The sequence below is a fragment of the Zosterops lateralis genome (assembly GCF_965231275.1).
Source record: "Zosterops lateralis genome assembly, chromosome: 4".
Classification (NCBI taxonomy): domain Eukaryota; kingdom Metazoa; phylum Chordata; class Aves; order Passeriformes; family Zosteropidae; genus Zosterops; species Zosterops lateralis.
In genome coordinates this window covers 26733498-26754220 of record NC_139765.1, presented here as the reverse complement: position 1 = coordinate 26754220, position 20723 = coordinate 26733498, and the positions used below count along the sequence as shown (strand labels likewise).

The following is a 20723-nucleotide window of genomic DNA, read 5'->3' as shown; positions in this document are numbered from 1 at the left end:
ACTTAGGCCTTTGCAATGCATGCCCAGGACCTTTGCAGGCAGTCAGGTGGATCAGTGCTTTCCTATAGGGTCAATCTATAAGGTGTCCCTTCTGCTGGATGGCATGTCCGGTATGTGCGTCGCTGGTCCTGAGGCACTGAAGGCAATCACTGGACTTTGTTATTTGAAAAGGGACATACTCCACTTGTTTATAAAGCTCTCTTTTATAAGGCTGTCTGGTTGTGTTCCCCTGTTAGAGAGGCTGAAGCATGATTCAAGTAGGCAGAGTAAAAGGTGAAGCGTGTAGTGTAGTGGCAGCTTGGTGTGGTAAGTTCACATTGACAGAGATGCAGTTCTTGAGCAGAATGTTTGATAGAAAAAAGTGTGTTTTATGAAGAAGTGCTCTGAGGGTGAACTTTCTGCTATCTCTGTTTAATGTTAAATGTTTTTGCGGGCAGGGTAATTATACATAATAATGTAAAATGCATTTTCTGTACAAACTAATCATGTTTTCTCATTGTTGCTTTTTGCTAGGTTAAATTGACCTCCTTCATGGTCAGTTTATTGCTTCTCCTCTGACTTCTCCTGTATCCCTGTTTTGTTCTTCTTTTCTTAGGTATCCCAGCCTCCACAGGAAACAGTTTAGACACCCTTCAAGATGACAATCCACCACATTGGCTAAAATCTCTTCAGGCCCTCACAGAGGTGGACGGCCCCAGTGCAGCGCCATCACAGACGCACCACAGTAACCCCTTCGGCACACAGATCCCTCTGCACAGAGCCAGTTGGAATCCCTACTCTCCTCCTTCAAACCCCACCAGTTTCCATTCCCCACCTCCAGGCTTTCAGACAGCCTTCAGACCCCCCAGTAAAACCCCCACAGATCTACTACAGAGCTCAGCGCTGGATCGTCATTAGGAAAGGAGGAAAAAGAAAAATAAAAAAATAAGACCCAAAACGTTAGAAATGCAGGAAGTGTCCCACCCTGACTCCTCCCCATGCCCACCTACTGTTCCCTGTCATATCTTTCTTTCTGAAGAATCCAGTTCCTGATCAAACTTACCCCCAAATGCAATGCCATCACAGGGTCATGACCATTCTTTTTGTTAAGTTTCTGCAGAACCAGTGTTTGAAATACACTGTTTGAAATATTTTCTAACCATTCTAAGAAAAAAAAAAAAAGAGAGAGAGGGAAATCAAAATGCAGTCTCAATGCTTAAGGAGAATATTACTGTCTTATGTCTTTTGCACATGAGTATTTCTGCCTAGTAGAAAAGTGTCAATCTGCAGTAGGGGAAAAAGTGCAATGCAGAATCAAATGCAAGAACATGAAAAAGGTATTTAATTTAAATGAAGTTACTGAACATGTGGGGCAAGCAGTGGCCCAGCATTTGTTTTGCATTCAGTGTGGCACTACACAGGGAAATTGCTATGTTGGGGTTGGTTGGGTTTTTTTTGGGTTTTTTTTGAGCAGGGGATTTTATTGCATCAGTCGGAGTTTGACATGACGTGTGTTGAGAGACAAAACACTTATAGCTATGAGTAACAGGCATGTTGCTAAAGAGTGGTTTAAAGAGGGGAGAATAAGATTTTTCTTTAATTTTGGCTTTAGATTTCAAGTAAACTTTAATGTTTTAAAAGTATTCACAGATTTAATACCTAGCATATACGTAATATAATTATAAGCAGCTGAAACACGAGTGATATTTACTTCAGTCTTTCTGTCTCCTCTGTCAGTCTCTCTTTTTTTTTTTTTTTTTTTTTTTTTTTTAAAGATTCACCTGATTAGGGCACTCTGGGATAGCACTGCATTGGGGCCACATGATCACCATCAGGAGCAACCTCTGACCTCCTCTGCCTGCAGCTTTTACTTAACCCTGTAGTTTCTGGACATTTGTGCAGTATTGAAAAGACAGGAAAAAAGAAACAGATAAATAAACATGGTTATAACCTGACGCTAAAACTAAAACCAAGGAAATGTACCTCTTTCTTCAGAATTAAAACTAAAATCTTAAATAAAAAAGAAAACTTGATGATGACTTCATGTTTGCTTTTTGTTTTTTTTTTTAACCTTGGATTTTTAATTACTGGATCTGGTAAAAAATGTATGTATGTTTTCTTCTTATTCATCTAAACCAGAATTACTTTCATTGGAAATACTGCTTTGTATGGTAACTTCTGTATTGAAGGGTGGGAAAAGCATAACACTTTAAATCTTTTAAAGGGATTCTGTTGTCTTTACTCATGGCAATAGCTAGAGGCAGTCAGTCTCTGTTATTGGTTGTATCCTTTTAAACCTGAAGCATGAAAATCTTGTTTTTATTTTTTTGAATTAAATGCCATGCCACTCGGGGTAGATAGCATGCAGTAATATGCCTGAAGATAAAGCAGAGAATTTATGACTCCCTGTGTTCATCAGCAGCCTTGCATAAGGGTGTAAAATAGTGTCACTGTAAAACAGGGCATGAAGAGTTTGTGATGGACAGAACGCCGCCAGTAAGCTTTTAGACTTGAAAGCAGACATATTTAAAACCTCCAACCTTGTGGTTGGGCTGCTGATTGATGTAGCTTACAAGGGTGGCGGAGAGCCTGAAATTCTAAAGATGCCTATGCAGAAGGATTTCTCACCTGGTGTGAGATGCGTAGTTCAGGCTGGCAGCTGTCTGAAAATGTTTGCTGCTGGCAGGGGCAAGGAAGGGAATTTCTACTGATGAACTGTGAAAGCTTAAATGGGGATGGGATGGGGTGAGGAACCGGCCTTTCATGAAGTGGAAACAAATCCTGACTCAGTCACGGGACAGAGGTGCCAAGTCTTGAATCTATGCAAAGTGTTTCTAAATACCTTGTTACCCAAAGCATCACTTGGTGACTATGTGCTTTCGCTCTTCTCTCACCTGCGTTGACATTTTAGTGCTGTATTTATTACTCTCTATTATGGGCCTGTATGTGCTGTTTCTAAACTGGCAGCATTGCTGCTGCAGATGAATCTTGTGCCCTGGTTACTTGGGGGAATGTGCACACCCTTTGATGCCAGTGGTCCCCAAAAAGCAATCTATGTTTTTATCACCCACCTATCTCCTGTGGGTGGAAAGAGAAGTGCTGTGGGCTGGAATGGCCTCATCTGTGGCAGTGCCTACTGGTGCCCCTGAACTGGGGGTGCAGCCCAGCAGGAACTGTCTGCTCGAGGTCCTGGTGAAGATGTTAATGATCTTTGGTTTGGGGTTTTTTTTGTGCCTCCTTCCACAGTTGTTAGATGTTTTTCCACCTTTAACATTTTGTTTTAGAAGGGTGCCTTTCCTGACCCTGAAAATTAGCAAGGCTCCCAAAGCAGCTCCAACTGCTTTCTATGTACCACAGCAACTCCTGACACTGCTGCCTTCTTCAGTTTTTTACTTGTCCCTTTGTTGCATTTTAGGAGGTGCTGTGGCAACCCTGTGCCCATGGCCTGCTGCCACTGGAAACCAGGCTTTAGCTGTCTGGGAGACACTTACTCCCTGCTGCCATGCGGGAGCTTGTGTGGTTGGCCTACCAACAAACCCTTAGCCTTCAGAAAAAGGTTTGCAACTGCCATGACTTTTTCTCCTTATGGTGCTGCTTTCCCAAGAAAGGCTTCTTGGTGGGTAACATTGTCATTACAACAGTAAATTGTATTAGTGATCAGACTGATGTGTGTTGGGTGCAGCTTTTGTCACATTTGGCCTAGTTTTGTGTACTGTCTGATGTGGATTCTGCATCCCCTGAGCTGGGAACCAACCACTCTGTTAACTGTGTGGAGCTCACCTATTTTTTTTTCTCCTGAAGTTTTGGGTTTATTGATGGAGGAGGGAGGAAGGTGGGTTTTTATTTCTGTTTTGCTGGGGGGTTGAGGGGTTCGTTTTTGGTGTGGTTCTGGGGTGGGTTTTTTTTTGGCTTTTTAATTAATTGATGGAGTTTTCCTATGACAAGAAATTGTGTACAAGAACATCTATTGAAAAGAGAACATCCCTGTGATTGTCTTAGTTCATGGTCTGTTGTTTCTTACATTGTAAGGATACTTGCAGCTCTTTCATGCATTAAGCAAAGAACAGTGCTTGACTGAAAGGCTACTAACCCAAGACTAACATCACATTTGGTATATAATGTCTGGTGAAGATAAAGGATGGGACAGACTGCTCTTCCAAAATGCATATGAGGACGTGTTTTGAGGGAAGGAAGGAAGTTGTTGGCCATGAATGTGTTGGTATGAGAACCTGCGTGGCACTTTCAACAAATTTACAATTCAGGTGTAATAATTTGAGAGTGAGGAGTGCCGGATTGATAGTAAGCGTTCCTGGCCTGCGGCTTGTTTTTTCCCCCCCCATCTTTCTAATATTGAACATGAGAATGATGTTTTTCTAGATTACAACAAGGAATAAAATGTCACCTTCTGGCTCAGGTGAAGAGCCATATCATGAATTCTTTTTCCTTTAATAACTTTCATTGCTTAGTTGGAAATCAAGTGTCAGCAGGTATGTGGCATTGTAAATGCAGTGTCTTAACAGAGCTGTTTTAATTGCATTTAAAATAGAAAAAAATTAAAAGGGAGAAAGAAAACAGCAAAAAAAGGGAAAAAAGTTTGAAAGTTAAAATGTTAAAAAGAAAAAAAAGTTTAAAAGTATTAAGGAGGGCCACTTGCGACCGGCACTTGCTCAGCATGTACCGTGTTACTGTGCGGTTCAGTGTCCTCCTGCTGTGAAAGCTTTTGGCAGTGCCCTGGGCTCCCTGTGCCTGGCACCAGGACTCGGGTCTCGGCCGGGACCAGGGTTTGACCCAGCCTGATGACTTGAGCAGCACTTACTGGGAATGAGGGACGGTCTGGTTATCTGCTGTGCTGATCTCAGGTGAATTCACCCCCTGGCACCCCCTGCCTTCTGCAGCTCCTGAAAGGCTGTAGCAGTGCTGCTGCTGGAGCAGGCATTTCAGCAGTGCTGGCCACAACCGACTGGTTCAAGCCAGACCTTCCTTGTCACTGTTAGGGGATTTCCTGAACTCAGTCTTTTTTCTTCTTCTCTATCACAGGCTCTGTTGTCCAGTATTTTTTTTTTCCCCCGAGATGCTAATTTAATCATGAACATTGAAGATGTTGGATTTTAGGGAGAATGGGAGAGAGTTTTGGCTTTGTGCTTTTGTTTGCTCTGTTTTAGTTTGGAGTTTTTTATAGTTTGGTAGAGCTGGTCATGCTGCTGTGGAGATTCCTGACTTTTTTTCTTCTGGTTGGAGGGAAGCAGTTATGCATCAGTTTCCATCCTTATGCTTGCAAGGGAATTTAGAAAAATACACTTGAAGAGCTTGTAATGCCTGGATGCTTATTGTTCATCTCTCTCCTCAGAATGTGTGCAAGTTGCCTTAGTTGCAAAGGAGCTTGGCACTGGTGGTCTCTAGCACACATAAATCCAGTACATGGCAGACATTGCATTGCCTGGGATGAATTTCCTCTGGGGAAAGCTGTTACACTGGAATAAAAACTCACTGCTCAGAACTGACATGTGTCAAGAAACTGAGAGGTGGCTGGCAGAGTGCTTGAAGGGTTGGGGGACTGGCGTTGTCACTGGCCCTACTTGAACGACTTGTAGGTACTTGTAACTTCTTGAGGGGGATGACCTCTCCTCCAGTCCAGCTGCCGGTGACGTGAGTTTTCAGTGTGGCCAGAGCACGTACAGTAAAGTTGTATTTGGCAAGAATCTCTGCTTTGAGTGGTTTTTGCTTTTACATCCCCAGCAGTGCGTGGCTGCATGGCCAGCTGTGGATATGCTTTCCACTTCATTGGTCCATGGTCATGTGTGCCAGCTGAATGCAGATACAGGAACTGTAAGAGCTTGTGCTTCTTGCTCTTTGCCCAAATCTCAGAATCTTTTTTCCTTCTTTGAGATGTTCAACTGATAGTCATGCCTAAAGATTCTTAGCTTTTTCATATATTTGTAGCTTTGTAGATATTTAAATACAGTTGTATGGTTTGTAGTACTTTTCCTTTCCTTTCTCACACTTTAGAATAATAAGCTAAACCTTTCTAACACATTCTTGGAGTTCTGTTTAGTCTTATTCTTAAAAAGAGAGTTTCTGACAAGGACATACTGTTTTCCATCAGAACTTGAGACATAACAAGAAACAGAGCAAAGAAGCCCCTGGACTAACTCCAAGGGACTGACCTAAGGGTGGGTTACTGGAGCAACTGATCTCCTATTGGATGTACCTGCTAGATTTACCAAGTAATTAACCTTATAAAATTTGTAGAAATACTTTATCACAGGTGCATGTATGTATCTGTGTACTGAAAGCTTTCATTAAAGAATTACTTCTTATCTTACACTCTTAATACTGTTTGGAAAGTTTTTGTCTTTTGATTCCAGGCATCTATAGGAAGGAGCTCTTGAGTTCTCTTAATAGTTGAGACCATAAACAAAGCTTCTAAAGAGTAAAAAGGTGAAGTATCATCATGGCTTTGGGTTGCAGATAAGAAAAGGCATGGCCTCAGAATGCTGTAATCTACATGTGAGAGTACTGTGGGTGATCGAGATCTTCATCTTCCCTGCTTTCTGGGCTTTGCCTTTGCCCTAGACATACTGCTGTTATGTTTCTGTGGCAAAATGAAGGCTCTTGAGATGGAAATGGCCATACAAAGTTGTTGCCATACAATTTCAGGGAGTTAGAGTCACTTGCAGGACTCCAAATCACTGCATTGTGAAGGTTTGAGGTGAGTTATGTGACCTGGCAGCTGCAGGTTTGCTGCACTGGCTTTGCTGATGAAAAGTACTGGTCTAGGGGGGTCTGATGTGGTGACTAAGATGTGGAAGTCATTTGAACAGAGGTGGTGTCACTGCAGAGGAAAACAGTACAGAAAAGTCCTATTTAATCTAATATCTATGGGAGTGGTCTACCTGACATCTGATGGTTAGGAGGTTTCATATCCTGCAACACAGATGAGTCTTTCAGTGGGATACAGGCATAACATAGTTACTGTTGTTGTCTCCTGAAATATTGCTAGATTGCTATTTCTTTTTCCCAGTCCTCAGACTTAAAAAATAGACAAATAATGTGTGTGTCTGAGGTGCACAAGAGAGAGAATGAGATTTGATCAGCTCTTTACTCTTCCTACCAGCACTTAAAATGTTACTCTAGAAAGCTTGTACTGCCAGAAGGTGGCCATTCTTTTCAAACTCACATTGAGTATCTTTTTAGAATTTCATGGCTTTAGCATTTGGATGTTACAGGTCCCAGCATTAATCTTGGCCAGATCTCCAGAGAGTCTGAGACCTCTTCTGCCAGTCCTAAACAGTCACAGGGGTCTGGTACACCAACCTTCACTGGAGAATTTAAAGTTGTGACCAAAACTTGTGTAGCTCTTTCGAGATAAGCATGCAGGGTGAGGTTTACAGTGTGGAGTCTGAAGCTTAAAATCCTGTTTAAAAAAAGAACCAACTGAGGGTGCTTTGTTCAGACACTTAGCAGAAAGCTACTGCTTGTGAGATTTGCCTGGGACAGACAGGGCAATGAGCTGGCCTTGCAACTATCTCCATCCCTTTTCAGATGGTTTCCTTCAGTTCCAAGGTCCACTTCTCTGCAGGATATTAAATGTATGTAATTTAAATTTAAAAAAAAAAAAAAAGATAGATGTGGTTCAGTGGATGCCTGCTCCAACAGGAACCTCTGAGTAACATGGCAAGAATGCATGGGATTATATGTAAGAGGCTTGCTTCTTCCAGTTTACAAATTACTTAAAGCTTCTATATAGTTGCTTTCCTCCTCCCTCCTCATTTGGCAAATAAATGCAAACTGTGCTTCTTGTTGCCTCACTGATGGTACCTTCCTGAGTTGAAGCTGAGTGTGGCTCTTCACACTTTAACTCAGCTCTTTGCTGCACTGGTCCAAGGAACTGAGGCAACGACTAAAGGGTAGATAGAGAAATTTATAGTAGAGCTGACCTTCCTGCCCTTAACCATATTTCTTCTCTTGGTTCTCCTGCTACTTGAGATGACTTTTGAAGAAGACCTGGCTGTGCGCTCTTCCTTGATGGAAAAATTTGGCTAAGACAGTGTTTTGGCTGAGCTTTGCATATATGCAGAAAATAAAAAAAGTCAGGAAAATGTTACTCCAAGGAAAGTTCAATTTTGTCAATTAAATAATTTTTTAAATGTCAATTGTATAAAATCCTTGTTTCAAGTTGACAATTTTCTCTGGATGAGAAACTACTGTATCAGTTTTTTATTGAAAATGCTAACTTTGTCATGACACTGCAAATCAACAACTTTCTGGACCTGTTTGGCAAAAAAAAATTTATATCTGAAATGTGCATCATTTCAGTTTGTAGTGAAAGCAAGTGTCAATCTCTAATATTATGTAGCAAAAAAAAAAAAAAATAGTAATTTTTAAAAAATCACAGTTTTAGTTTTAAAGCCTCACTCAGATCCAAAGAACAAATGGAGTCCCAAATAGAATTTTGAACAAAAATCTCTTTGGAGAGAGAGAGAAGATTGTAGTGGCATTTTTTGGATTCATTAAAACAACAAGGGAATAGAACAGAGGAAGAAATGGATAGGAAGTGTCATTCCCATCCTATTCAATTTTTCTTTTGAGCAGCTTACCTTGAAGCAGTATTATTCCCCTCCCTGTGCATTAGACTTGGCTGGAAAAAGAGGGAGGAGAAGGTCAGGTTAGGATGTGAGCTGAAGGGGAGCTCAGAGCAGGTCTTGTTTTCTCTGTCCTTTCTAAGGCATCAGTTGCCTTAAGAGAATGAAAGATTTTTCTTCCTTCTCGTGCAGTTGCTGGTTTGTGGCCACTGTCAACATCATCATTTTCCAGGGGTGTGTAAAAGTTTTACCACCTGCTTCCAGACTTCTCATATCTTAGTCACGTGAAAAAATATGACATAGGAGGGGAAATTGGAATAGATTCCTTTATTATTATTAGAAATAGAAAAAACAGTGTCCATAGCCGTCATTCCAGGGAAAAGTGGCAGTGGTATCAACATCTACTATCAAACCTTGTTTTATCACAAGGAAGTGCTACCTTGCATCTTTTTAAGGCTTCTTTCCTTGAAATGTGATGCAAATGTTGAAGAGATTAAGTCAGCAGAATAAAACTCCCAGCCTTTGTAGCAGGATTGTTTTGGTATTGCAGTTTGGATCCTTGAGCAAACAGGGTATGCTGGGGGTGCTCATTTTTACTCCCAGCCCCATGCATGCAACAGTTCTTGGGGCTGTCAGCCCCTCCTCTGACCACCACCACAGTGCCTCCTGAGATACCAACAGCATCTCTGTGCAGACCCAATGCCACGTTACTCCACAAGCCGTGTGTGCCCAGAGTGCCTCAGGCATGCTGTGGAAGCACAGGTCTGTCCTGGAGTGCAGAGAGGCTGAGGTGTCCTGAAACTGCCTGGAACGTGCCCCGGGACTTCCACCCAGGAAATGTTGGATGGAATATGGGGTCATTGCTTTCTGAATGCAACTGATGGGCACTTAGCTCTTTGAGTCTTGCTATGGGTTCTGATACATGTGATTTGAATTTCTAATGCTGGAGAGAAGGGATGAAAAACCCCAAGAGGATTGTTGGGGTTTGGGTTGGGATTTTTTTTCTTTCCTTTTTTTTTTTTTTTCTCTTTTGGATGGGTATTGTTTTGTTTGTTTGTTTTCAGAAGTGCTAGGTTCTTTGCATTAAAGAAAAATTCTTGTTTTCCCCTTGACTGACTATCGTTGCACTCTTGTTGATATATCTTCCAAGTCTAAGATTGTCCGTATAGAAGTGGGAGGATTATGATGAGTTCCGAATGCCAACAAAAAAACCCTTTAAGTCTCCATCTATATTCAAGTGCAATTAATTGTAAATACTTCCAGATATCTAATCTCACTATTTGTTCATGTTTAACGGTGTGTTTTCACTTTCAGCCTTTAAAAGAGCCCTAAACAGAAAATCAGACTCATGTTCAAAACCTGGAAGTCTACATATAGACTTTAAGATAAGCTGGGGCTGCTCAGACTTGGCTTTATGTTTTATGCAAAAGTGATCAATTAAGAAGTTTATAACCCAGAAACTCCTGTTGGAAATGTGCACTGCTGGACAGGGGAGGGAAATAAAAGGATTATATAAAAAAATGCCTTTCGGCATGAAGTGTCAGATTTTCTCCATTTGAAAACCCAGGTGCAGTAACTGGCTCTTCTGAAATTCTTTCCTGAGCTCAAGGAGTTGACTTCATTATTAGAAAAACAAACAAACAAAACAAACAAACAAAAAAACCACGAAGGAAAGTGGAATGGCAGTTTAAATTCTCAAACCAGCTTTCCAAACTTGCTGAAGGCCTTGTGTTCCTCCAGGCCCCTGTAGCAGAGGGGCAGCAGGGCAGGGCTGTGGAGCTGTCCCGGCAGCGGGTCCCTGTGGAGCTGTGCCGGCAGCGGGTCCCCGAGGAGCTGTGCCTGCAGCAGGGCAGGGCTGTGGAGCTGTCCCGGCGGCCGGTCCCTGTGCGGCTGTGCCGGGAGCCGGGCGGCGCGGGGCAGGTGGCCGCACAGGCCGCACAGGCCGCGGGCCGGGGCAGGGGCCGGGCCGGGGGGCAGCACCGGCCGGGGCCGGCCCTGGGCCTCGGAGCACCATTCCAAGGGCGGCTTCGGCTGCTGGGCAGGGCTGCTGGGAAAGGCAAGCGGGACAGAGCATGGTAAGGGGGCTGCAGCCCACGCAGGCGATGCTGAGGCGGGGCGAAGGGGAGCCCTGGGCCCTTCCCTCCCCCTTGAAGCAGAGCTGTGCGGGGGTGTCACTGCTGGTGGGTGCTGGGTGGGCGGCATGTAGGAAAGTGAAGCAGGAGACTTATGCCCGAGCGATGCCAGGGTTTTTACAGCAGGCTGCTCCGGGCAGTGTGGGAGCAGCTCCTGTCCCTGTGGGGAAGGGCAAGGGGAGGTGCTGAGCTGTACCTTTGGAAAGCCGTGTTATTGCAGCCTGCCAATGCTCCTGGGAACACAGAGCTGGAGACGGCCGAGAGGTGGTAGTCACGCCGGTGGTAGTATCTGAGTCTTCCAAAAGTATTCCTGCCCCTCTCGGGGGTGGAGGAGTCACGCTTCCGTCCTCTGACTTTCCTTCTGTGCTGCTGCTGCCTGCAGGGTGGTGAGAGAGAGATGCCCATGCTGATGTTCTCTCCATGCTTTGTGGTCTGGCTTTTATTTACTCACGCCCCTGGAAGAATCTGGCATGTTTGTATCCTAAGGTAACGCCGTCACCTAATGATTTTTACCCCCTTCCTCTGTTTCCAGAGGAAAGGACTGATGCTCTTTCAGCCCTGGGATGAGGCATCTACAGCCTTTCTGGACAACTTGTTCCAGTGTTTTACCATCCTCGTTATAAAACCCATCTTCCTTATATTCAACCTTAGCCAATGGTCTTTCAAAGTAATTGCCCCTTGTCCTATCATAACAGGCCCTGTTAAAAAGCTTGTACCCCTCTTTCTCATAGGGTCCCATCAAGTACTGGAAGGCTGCTATAAGATCTTGGAGCCTTCTCTGCAGCCTAAATGCCAACTCTGGCGGCCTTTCTCAAAGGAGAAGTGCTGCAGCCCTCTGATCATCTTTGTGGCCTCCTCTGGGCCTTACTCAAACACATCCATGTCTGTCTTTCTTTAGGGACCCCAGAGCTGGATCAGCACAGCAGGTGGGGTCCCACCAGAGCAGAGCAGAGGGGCAGAATCCCCTCCCTCACGTGCTGCCCACACTGCTTTGGATGCAGCCCAGGATACAACTGGCTTTCTGGGACGAGTACACACTGCTGGGTCATGCCCAGCCCCTCATCCACCAGTACCCCACAATCCTTCTCAACAGGGCCGCTCTTGATCTGTGCATCCCCAGCCTGACCCAGTGCCCTGACCCGGGTGCTGCACCTTACACTTGGTCTTGTTAAACCTCATGAGGTTTCCATGGTGTCACTTCCTGAGCTTGTCTGGATCCCTCTCTATGGCATCCCATTCCTCACACGTGTAACGAGAGCCCCCTCCACTATCAGCAGCAGCATCCTCACTGATGGAAACCCCTTCCACAGTCAAGCATACCTGGGCTTTGGAGCAGCGGTTTAATATTTTTATGCTTGGTAGTTCCAGATGTGTGAGCAGGAGGGCTGTGAAAGGCACAGGTGGGTAGCAAGTGTCCCAAGTGGCGCAGCCCGCGTGTCTCAGCAGCTGGCAGCAGCGACACTCCCGCGGCCGCTCCTCGCTCCTGCCAAACCCACCGCACCGCTCCCGCACCACCTCCATACTCACCCTCCGCGGCTCTTCCTCGCCCTATCCCTCCAGCAGCACACGGCGAAGGAGACGGACAGGGCCAGGATGACGGCTCCGCTAAGCAGCGAGGCGCCCACCGCGATGCGGGAGCCGGTGCCCGAGGGCTGCGCGGCGGCTGCGGGCAGGGAGTGGAGGCGGTGAGCGGGGCCGGGAAAAGAGACCCTCCCCCCGTAACCCCGGCCGCCGGTCCGCTTGCAGGGAACCCCAAAGTGACTTTCCAGAGAATATTTATTAATAACCATTATAAAAGCTAATGGTGAACGTGGGTGATGCCACGCCGGCTTAATACACCAGAAGGTTAATGGAAAAAAAAAACCCCACGTATTAACACGTTATATTTTCTTCAGATAACTAATATAAAATAATCACACGGGGCAGAAAATATAAAGCATTTGATGTGTCTTGCATAAAGCATAAGGGTAGCAGAAATTAAACCCTAAAAAATAGAAAGGAAAAAGATTAAACAGGAAAAATAGAAAAAAATTGTAATAAAGTTTAAAAGGGAAAAAAGTTAAAAAGAAAAAAAACGTTGAAAAATGTAAAAAAGAAAAAAATGTAAAAGGGTGAAAGAAAACAGCAAAAAAGGGAAAAAAGTTGGAAAGAAAAAAAAGTTTAAAAGTATTAAGGAGGGCCACTTGCGACTGGCACATGCTCAGCATGTACCGTGTTACTGTGCGGTTCAGTGTCCTCCTGCTGTGAAAGCTTTTGGCAGTGCCCTGGGCTCCCTGTGCCTGGCACCAGGACTCGGGTCTCGGCCGGGACCAGGGTTTGACCCAGCCTGATGACTTGAGCAGCACTTACTGGGAATGAGGGAAGGTCTGGTTATCTGCTGTGCTGATCTCAGGTGAATTCACCCCCTGGCACCCCCTGCCTTCTGCAGCTCCTGAAAGGCTGTAGCAGTGCTGCTGCTGGAGCAGGCATTTCAGCGGTGCTGGCCACAACCGACTGGTTCAAGCCAGACCTTCCTTGTCACTGTCACGGTGGCCGGGTCACCCCGGCTCGGTCAGAGTGAGGAAGGCCCCGTGTGAGGGTCGGTGGCTGCTCCTCCCCACCCGAGTTAGCGCCGCCCCCTGAGCCCCTGGCAGTGGCCTCAGCAGCTGGGTCTGCCCGAGGGCCCCTTACCCTGGCAGCGGGGTGGGGGGTGACTCCAGGATGAAGTGCTTTCCTGGCGGAGGCAGGCGATCCTCTCGCTGCCCACCAGCTGGAATCCCTCCTGGCACCAGTACACGAGCACCGAGCCCAAGGAGACGCCTGAGCCTCTGTCCACGTAGTAGTATCCATAGCGTGGTGGAGGAAGAGCTGTGCATGGCGCTGGGGGAGAAGGGGACATGTCTTAGGGCCCCCCTAGTGATGCTCTCGAAAGGGCTGCCAGGCCCCTGTGTCACTCCTGCAGGGTCTGCAAGTCTCTGGGATTTTTTTTTTTTTTTTTTTTTTTTTTTTTTTTGGTTGTTGTTGTTTTTGGTTTGGGTTTTTGTGTGTGTGTGTGTGTGTGGTTTTTTGCATAGTCCAAAGGAAATTAGAAAGGCTAGCAGCTTTATCTGGAAAACAAGATTTTCAGTTGCAGACTCTCCAGTATGGGCAGCTACTGAACAGCAGAAGTGAGACTGGAAAGGTGCAGGCTGGGAAGAGTATGCAATGAGCAATTTTTAAGAGGGAAAGGAAGAGCATGTTTTTTAATAACACAATATTCTGGGAGAATATTGTTAGTTGGAACTCAAAACAAAGAAATACTACTCTCTGCTGAAGAGAGAGGCTTTTTTTCATCATAACCTTTAATTTTTAAACTAGTTTGTAACCCACAGCTATTCAGAACTACTTAGTTATCCTGCTTAGGCCATCTCCCCTGCATTGTACTGATACCTAGGGAGAGCTGACCTAAGCTCCAAAAAGAATGCCAGTCTGACCATATGCTTGCCAACCCCTCCCACCCGGATATTCTACCATGAGGCCAAGAAAATGTGGTAACAGGTATCATGGGTATCAATATCCCAAATGAACAGGAAATGCTCTGATCAACTCTAATTTTACCAAGCTTAAAACCTGCAGGCAGAAATGTGCTTTCTGTGGCTTAGGGGGAATTTTTGTGGGGAATTCCAAGTGGAATAGTAAAGCTAATGTGAGAGAGAAGTTTGATTTCCCTCTGCTTTGACTGAGATGGTGTAGGCTTCTAGTCCAGTGGGGCTGCTAAGAAACAAATCAGGTTGAGTAAAATCAGACTTTCTCTAATTCCAGCAGTGCTGTTAACAGGTGGTTAACACAGACCTGAGGTCGTGTCTCACTCATGGGGGAATGGTGCATGCTTTGCCCTGGAAAGTGGATTAAAGAAAAAATAATCACCCTCAGCAGTTAGAGATTATATGTGCTTTTTTTTTAAAAAAAAAAATCTCCATTTCTTCCCAAGGCTCCCAGCTCAGCCTCTAGGGATAGGGATGTGTTCGGTGCACCCATACCCTGAACAGACAGCTGGTCCATCATGCATAGATGTTAACATGGAGGTCTTCACTCTCAAAGGAAAACATCAACTGTCGAGTTCACTCCCTGCTCCTCCTGACTGCTTCTGATGCGACACATCACTCCCATATCACAGAAGCTGCTGTGGCCACCACACCAAACCTTGTGGCCCCCATGCATGCCCTGGGAGTGCCGCTGGGCCCGACGAGAGAAGCACCATCATGCCTACATCAGCATGCCTACATACTGCGCCCTTTCCCTGTGTGCCTGCACCGTGGGGCGCAGGCAGCCCGCAGAGGAGAGGCGGGAGATGGCTCATTTCAGTACCTGAGAAGTTGCTCTGCACATCTGTCCCGTTGGCGGCGTCGCTGGGCAGCCCCTTTCTGACGTGTCCCGCAGCCAGTGAGGCGGTCCCGGGCCCAGCAGCGTAACTCCAGGCAAAGCTCAGGCAGCTCCAGGGCAACAGGCAAAGGACGATACATTTCCCGAACCTTTGTCCCTTCATGGTTTCCGAAAACACAGCACCACTGGGTGCCTGGCCGCCCTGTGTGCCTGCAGTTTCCCTTTGCGTCTGAGCACGAATCAGCTGGGCTCTTAGTGCATTAAGCCCTGAGCAGCAAAGCTAGCAGCCGCTCTTCCCCCGGGGCTTGCCTCTCCTCCGCGTCGGCACAAGCCCTGTGTCCCTGCTCCCAGCACTGCCAGCTCTGCTCTGGCCACTGGGCTCCAGAGACTCCTGGAGAAGGAAAACAGGTGTGGGAAAAGAAGTGAGAAAGAGCAGACCCGTAGGATCCATCCTTTACAGCCCCTGTCTGCAGAGGCTGGCTGTTACCATCTCTCCAGGTGCTGAAACAGCACATCAGGAACCTTCTCCTTCCCTCTCTACCTGCCAAAATCCATGCTCCAGCTCACTGCTGAGACTCTTAAGCTGCAGACCCTCCTGTGCTTGTCTGTTCCTTCCTGCCAGAACCTAGGGCTGATTTTCTGTCAACGGCAGTGGAGAGGAATATGAGCCATGGGAATCAAAAGGGTTTCGTAGCAGCAATTCTGCTGGCTTTCTATAGGAACTGCAGAGAAATCTGGTTTTCCTTTTCCTTTTGTCTGCTAGGCATCTCTCTGCCTGTCATTTCAGGCTCTGATGTTTTATAGCTGGAGAGACTGTAGTAGCAACCAGCTCTTGCCTCCTGGAATGTATGTTGCTCTTAAGTACCCCTACCTGCTTGGTCGCTTGCATACACCCATGAAGAGAAAAGATGCTCCATGTTGCCTGAGCCAAATGTTTTGGAGCAGGCAATGCTTTTGTGCCAAGGCTCTCCCTAGCAGCCAGTACATCAGCTGTGTGACCAGCCTGACTTTGGGGTGACTTTTTGGAGCATTCCCTGCTGTGGCTCTCTTCTCCCCTCCTTGCATCCCCTGGAGCTCCCCTGGCCCTGTGGGTTTCCTTTGCCTCTCCTGTACTGTATTCTTCCTGTCCTGGGACTTACTGCAGGTATGAGGGTTGGGAAGCCATTATTCACTAATAGCATTGGCACAAATACAGCTTTGCATGGAGATGTGTCAATTTTTGTTCATTTCTCTTTTTATATTTGTGGCCTTCAGCTGTAGCCAATGTGCATGGCTGCCTATGGCTGCCCCAGTGAGTTCTGAGGGGGGAGTCTTGCCTTGGATGTGTGAGCAGCTTCTATTTCTAAAACCCAACAGTGGTCTTACCATCTTAGTGTGAGTTACTGTAGTGCATAATGGAGAAATAAAAATGTCAGATAGAATCAAGCTCTTGTCACATCCCATCCCAACACAGGGATGCAGATGAGGGCATCTGCAGAGTGGAAGGGAATTGTGGGGCCAGACAGTGGCTGGACCTTGCTTGCCTTCCTCCCCAGCAGTGGGACCTGCTCTTGCTCCCACTTAGGGTAGTTCAGCAGTACCCTGGCCCTCCTTGCACTTGCAGAGATGTTTCTTGTCACTTCCATGGGACTTTGGATGTGAGAACACCTTGATTCTGCTCTGTTTGTCCATCCATCTCTCAGTTCTTTACTTGTTTTGACTGGGCTGGTACTTCTGGGCTTCTCTCCAAGGGATTTACTTGATTCTTCAGAAAAACCTGTTTCAACCTCTCATGACTCATAATGATCTTGCTCAGAAACTACTTTCATTTCTTCAGTTTTCTAGTTAATCCTTCTTAAACAGTGACCTTTCTTTGGCTCTCTCTGGAGAGCAGACCAAGGAGATATGCTCCTCCCTGTCTTCGCTGTCTCAGTGCATATTGCTGACTTCTTAGGAGTTTTTGGTTTTTATATTTTTTTTTTCTCCATATGACTGCAGGGATTTTGCTGTTTGCTCATGCAGAAAAGGTAAAAGTTTTGAGGCAGGCTGGACTGTGTGACAGTGTAACACTGACAGCAGAGGAGCCTGCCTTGGGGCATGCCCTAGGTGCAAACCCCGTTATCTCCTGGCAGCCAGAAGCTGGAGCACAGGCTGTATTCCCTGGGCTCTGGGAATACAGCTGTCTGGAGAGGACCAAGCCTGAAGTGGTCCCTCTGTTGAGCCTGGGCCTGGAATCGGTGTACCTTCTCCTGCTGTGGCTTACGAGCTTGTCCCTCTGCTTCCAGTGGCTGGGGGACAGTGGGAAGAGCCTAAGGCAGTGCCCCTTCCTGCTGCTGGATGTGTCCCAATGCAAAGTAGCTGTGGACTGAGCACATGCCAAAAGCCTGGCCTTCAGCACAGGGTTGGCAGCAGTAGAGTCTTGTCACGCATGCCAGGGAACAAACAGGCTCAGCAAAACCCCCGTGACACAATAACCACGCTTGTGCTCAAAATGCTGAGTAGATGACTTGGATTAACCCTTTGCTAATGCTCTTAAGAGCTACCCGGTGGCTGAGGGAGATAAAGGTGCTTATTTTTACAAAATCAATATCCTGGAGTGGGATTTCAATGCTGTTCCCAGTTCCTACTTTCCAGAGGCAGACATCTGCATCAAGGAGGAGAGCAGGGCACCAGGCTATTCCTGCAGGGAGTGACCCTGGGCTCAGGAGAGGAGTATGTCCATGCCCCAGGTCAGCAAGTCTTTTCCTTGTGAGGAAGACTAAGAGGAAGGAAGAGCTAATGGGAAAGCTGTTAGGGCCACAAGGCTGCAGCTCTCCTATTTCTAGTCTTGGCTGGTGTTGTCCACCTTTGCAGTAATATTCCCTGTGATCTTCTTCAAGGGCTGCTTCTCCATCACAGCAATGCAACGTCAGCTGATGGTTTTCAAAGCTGGCTCAAGTGTTTCTTGTGTTTGCACTCAGATCTCCCTGCTGGCTGACGGAGATGCATTGAGGTGTAAAGCTTTCCTGAGCCACAGTGGCATTTCCCCCTACCTTCTCTTGTGTCCCTTTGTGTTGAGAAAGCCACAGATGCTCCTACACCTTTGAACCTTTTAAATCTTCTCTCTGCAAAAGCGTCCCTCTCCTACACTCACACTACTGAATTCTGAACTACAGAGAAGTTGTGGATGCCCAGAGAAATGGTGAATGTTCCATCCCAGGAAGTGTTCAAGGCCGGGTTGCATGAAGTTTGAAGCAGCCTGGTCTAGTGAAAGGTGTCCCTGTCCATGGCAGGGGGCTTGGAACTAGGTGACACTTAAGGTCCCTTCCAGCTCAAACTACTCTATGATTCAGTGAACACACAGGTACTAATTTCAAGTCAGTGATCGTGAGTAATCCTCTTTGCTTGCAGAAGATTTTCCAGAAAGAAGGACATAGAGGTGTTTTGTAACTAAATTAGTAATTGCAAGTCACTTGCTTAGTTCTCTTGCTAGTCCATCCTTCATGCAAACCAACCAGGGCTAGAGCTGTGGAAGAACCAACTGTTCTCCAGAAAGATGATTGCAGTATTTGGTGTTTTGTTGGGGTTTTTTGCACAAAGTCTCCATGACGTGCCTCTTCAATGCTGTACTGCTTTTATTTCATAGCCCTGAGTTCCCTTGAAACGCACCTTTATTCAATCGCAGTGGTTGAGATTCGGTGCCACAGGTTTGTGAGAGCACTGTGGATGAACCTGCCCTCTCAGCAAGGGGTTTGGCATAACTCAGCAAATTTGCATCTCCCTGGGGTACATGTGCACAGCCCTATATGGAGGGATGCCTCTCATTCAACTGTAGACATCTTCGTCTGTGCCAGTTACTGTTGGTTGGTTCATAATTTGGGAAATATGATGCTAGTAACACCAAGGCTGTGGGTTCAATCCCTCTATGGGCCATTTACTAAAGACTTGGACTCTGTGGTGCTTGTGAGTCCCTTCTAATTCAGAATATTCTGTGAATCTGTGGATCTATCTCAATTGGGATTCCAGTTTTAAGGTGCACTGGATGGCACTGAAGGCAAAGGGAGCTCCTGTATCAGTGCTTGCATTGCAGAGGCATAAAGTCAGTTATGCCCCCGGCAGGGGCATAAACTGAGCCAGTCTCTTACTATCATGAGCAGCTGGCCAGGCCACTTGACTGATAGCAAGTGATATGCCAGACACACAAGTCTAAAGGCAATCTGTGTTATATATTTTTTTTGTTTTCTTTCCTAAAATATTATGAATAACCTGAAAAGGTGTGTGTGTCTTCCGATTTATACTTAAAAGTCTTTTGTATATTGAGTAGACTGTCGTCAATAATCAGTAGTTCACAACACTGCTGTTCAAACATGCATTTGTGTTAATTGAATAATTCCTTGTGTGGAGGAGATAGCTGAGGAATGGTTAGAGGATAAGGGACACAATACCTCTCAGAGCAATCTTGTAACTAAAAGCTAGGACAAGGCCAGCATGTTCCTGGCAGAAGTGTTAGAAAAGAACAAGATGAGGGAGAGGAACTGAGATCATGAGAAAAGAGGAACTGAACACTACAAGGCAATACAACTGTTGCAATATGCTGATATAACATGAAGTAAGCTATTGTGTAGTCACTACCAATCAGGAGCTTGGCTTTTGCAATATGTATGAACTAATTATTTAGAATATAAATGTGAGCGAGAAAACAAATAAAATTGAGCCTGATTGAGCAACATCGGTTGAGTCAGTCTCCCTCTTTCCAACAATTGGTGACCCCAGGACGTGATACCGCACCATGGTTGGAGGAGTAGGAGTTCAGGTCCTGCAAGCAGAGTGACAGCGAAAGAAGAGCTTCTGTGCCCCGGTGCTCACATCGGTGAGGCCAACAGAGAGATGGCGAAAGAAGAAATTCCACTTCCGTGCCCCGGTGCTCACATCGGTGAGGCCAGCAGAGAAACGGCGAAAGAAGCAATTACGCTTCCGCGCCCCGGTGCTCACATCGGTGGGGCCGGCTGATATGTGCTGCTGAGACCTCTGGGAGCTGCACAGCGCTGACTAACATGGAGAGGCAAGCAGCATATGACTTATTTGCCTGTATGCTAGAAAAATGGCAAGTCCAGGGTATAGATATTAAAAAGGAGTTGCCAGGCTTGCTAGCATATGGGTATGCTAAGGGGTGTTTTATGAACCCCCATACAGTACATAAGCTTTCTGAATGGCAAAAATTTGGGGATAAGATATGGGAGGCGAGTTTAGATGATGATGAAACAGCTAAGAAGTTAGGGAAACAGTGGCGAGCAGTACATAATGCTCTGCTGCAACACCAAGTAGAAAAACAAGCAGCTCAACAGGCAGTAGCAGCTCAGGGAAAGAATCTGACATACTCATCAGAGTCAGACTTTCCCTTGCCTCCTGGATGTACAACAGTACATCTGCCTCCAGAGCAAATGGGTGCCACCAGAGGGGACACGGTAGCTGTAGACTCTGTACCATCAGCTCCCCCAGTGCCTCCAGTTGCTGTGGGTCAGCTGACAGATTCATGTCCATTACCATGGACTGAGGAGAGCGATGAAACTATTCTGAAAGTTGAATCAGATTTGACAGAGGTAGTGGCCAGGAATCGGAGAGAGGCATGGAGTGCACTAGCTAGAGAAGGAGTAGAACGAGGAGATGCACAGATGATAGAAGCAGGGAGCTCGATGACATGCCCGGTAATATATAATCCTGCACCGGGAGG

General features: G+C 46.2%; 2 protein-coding genes across 8 annotated transcripts in view; one reads left to right on the top strand and one right to left on the bottom strand.

Annotated features, from left to right (window-relative positions):
* CNOT4 (CCR4-NOT transcription complex subunit 4) overlaps positions 1 to 2037 on the top strand; it is a 77064-nt gene extending 75027 nt beyond the window's left edge. For all 7 annotated transcript variants that reach the window (XM_083860528.1, XM_083860533.1, XM_083860530.1 and 4 more), the window contains one exon: positions 596 to 2037. In XM_083860528.1, coding sequence (XP_083716654.1) covers positions 596 to 897 — 302 coding nt within the window. In that variant the 3' untranslated portion in view covers positions 898 to 2037. The remainder of the gene's footprint in view (positions 1 to 595) is intronic.
* An 8219-nt stretch (positions 2038 to 10256) lies between these two features.
* LOC310909045 (uncharacterized protein) lies at positions 10257 to 12502 on the bottom strand (the record flags this gene model as incomplete). Its single annotated transcript, XM_083860608.1, has 3 exons — positions 12221 to 12502; positions 10890 to 11069; positions 10257 to 10608 (listed from the first exon to the last, which is right to left on the bottom strand). The coding sequence occupies exons 1-3, from the start codon at positions 12481 to 12483 to the stop codon at positions 10257 to 10259; spliced, it is 795 nt and encodes a 264-aa protein (XP_083716734.1). The 5' UTR covers positions 12484 to 12502.
* Positions 12503 to 20723: the final 8221 nt, after the last annotated feature.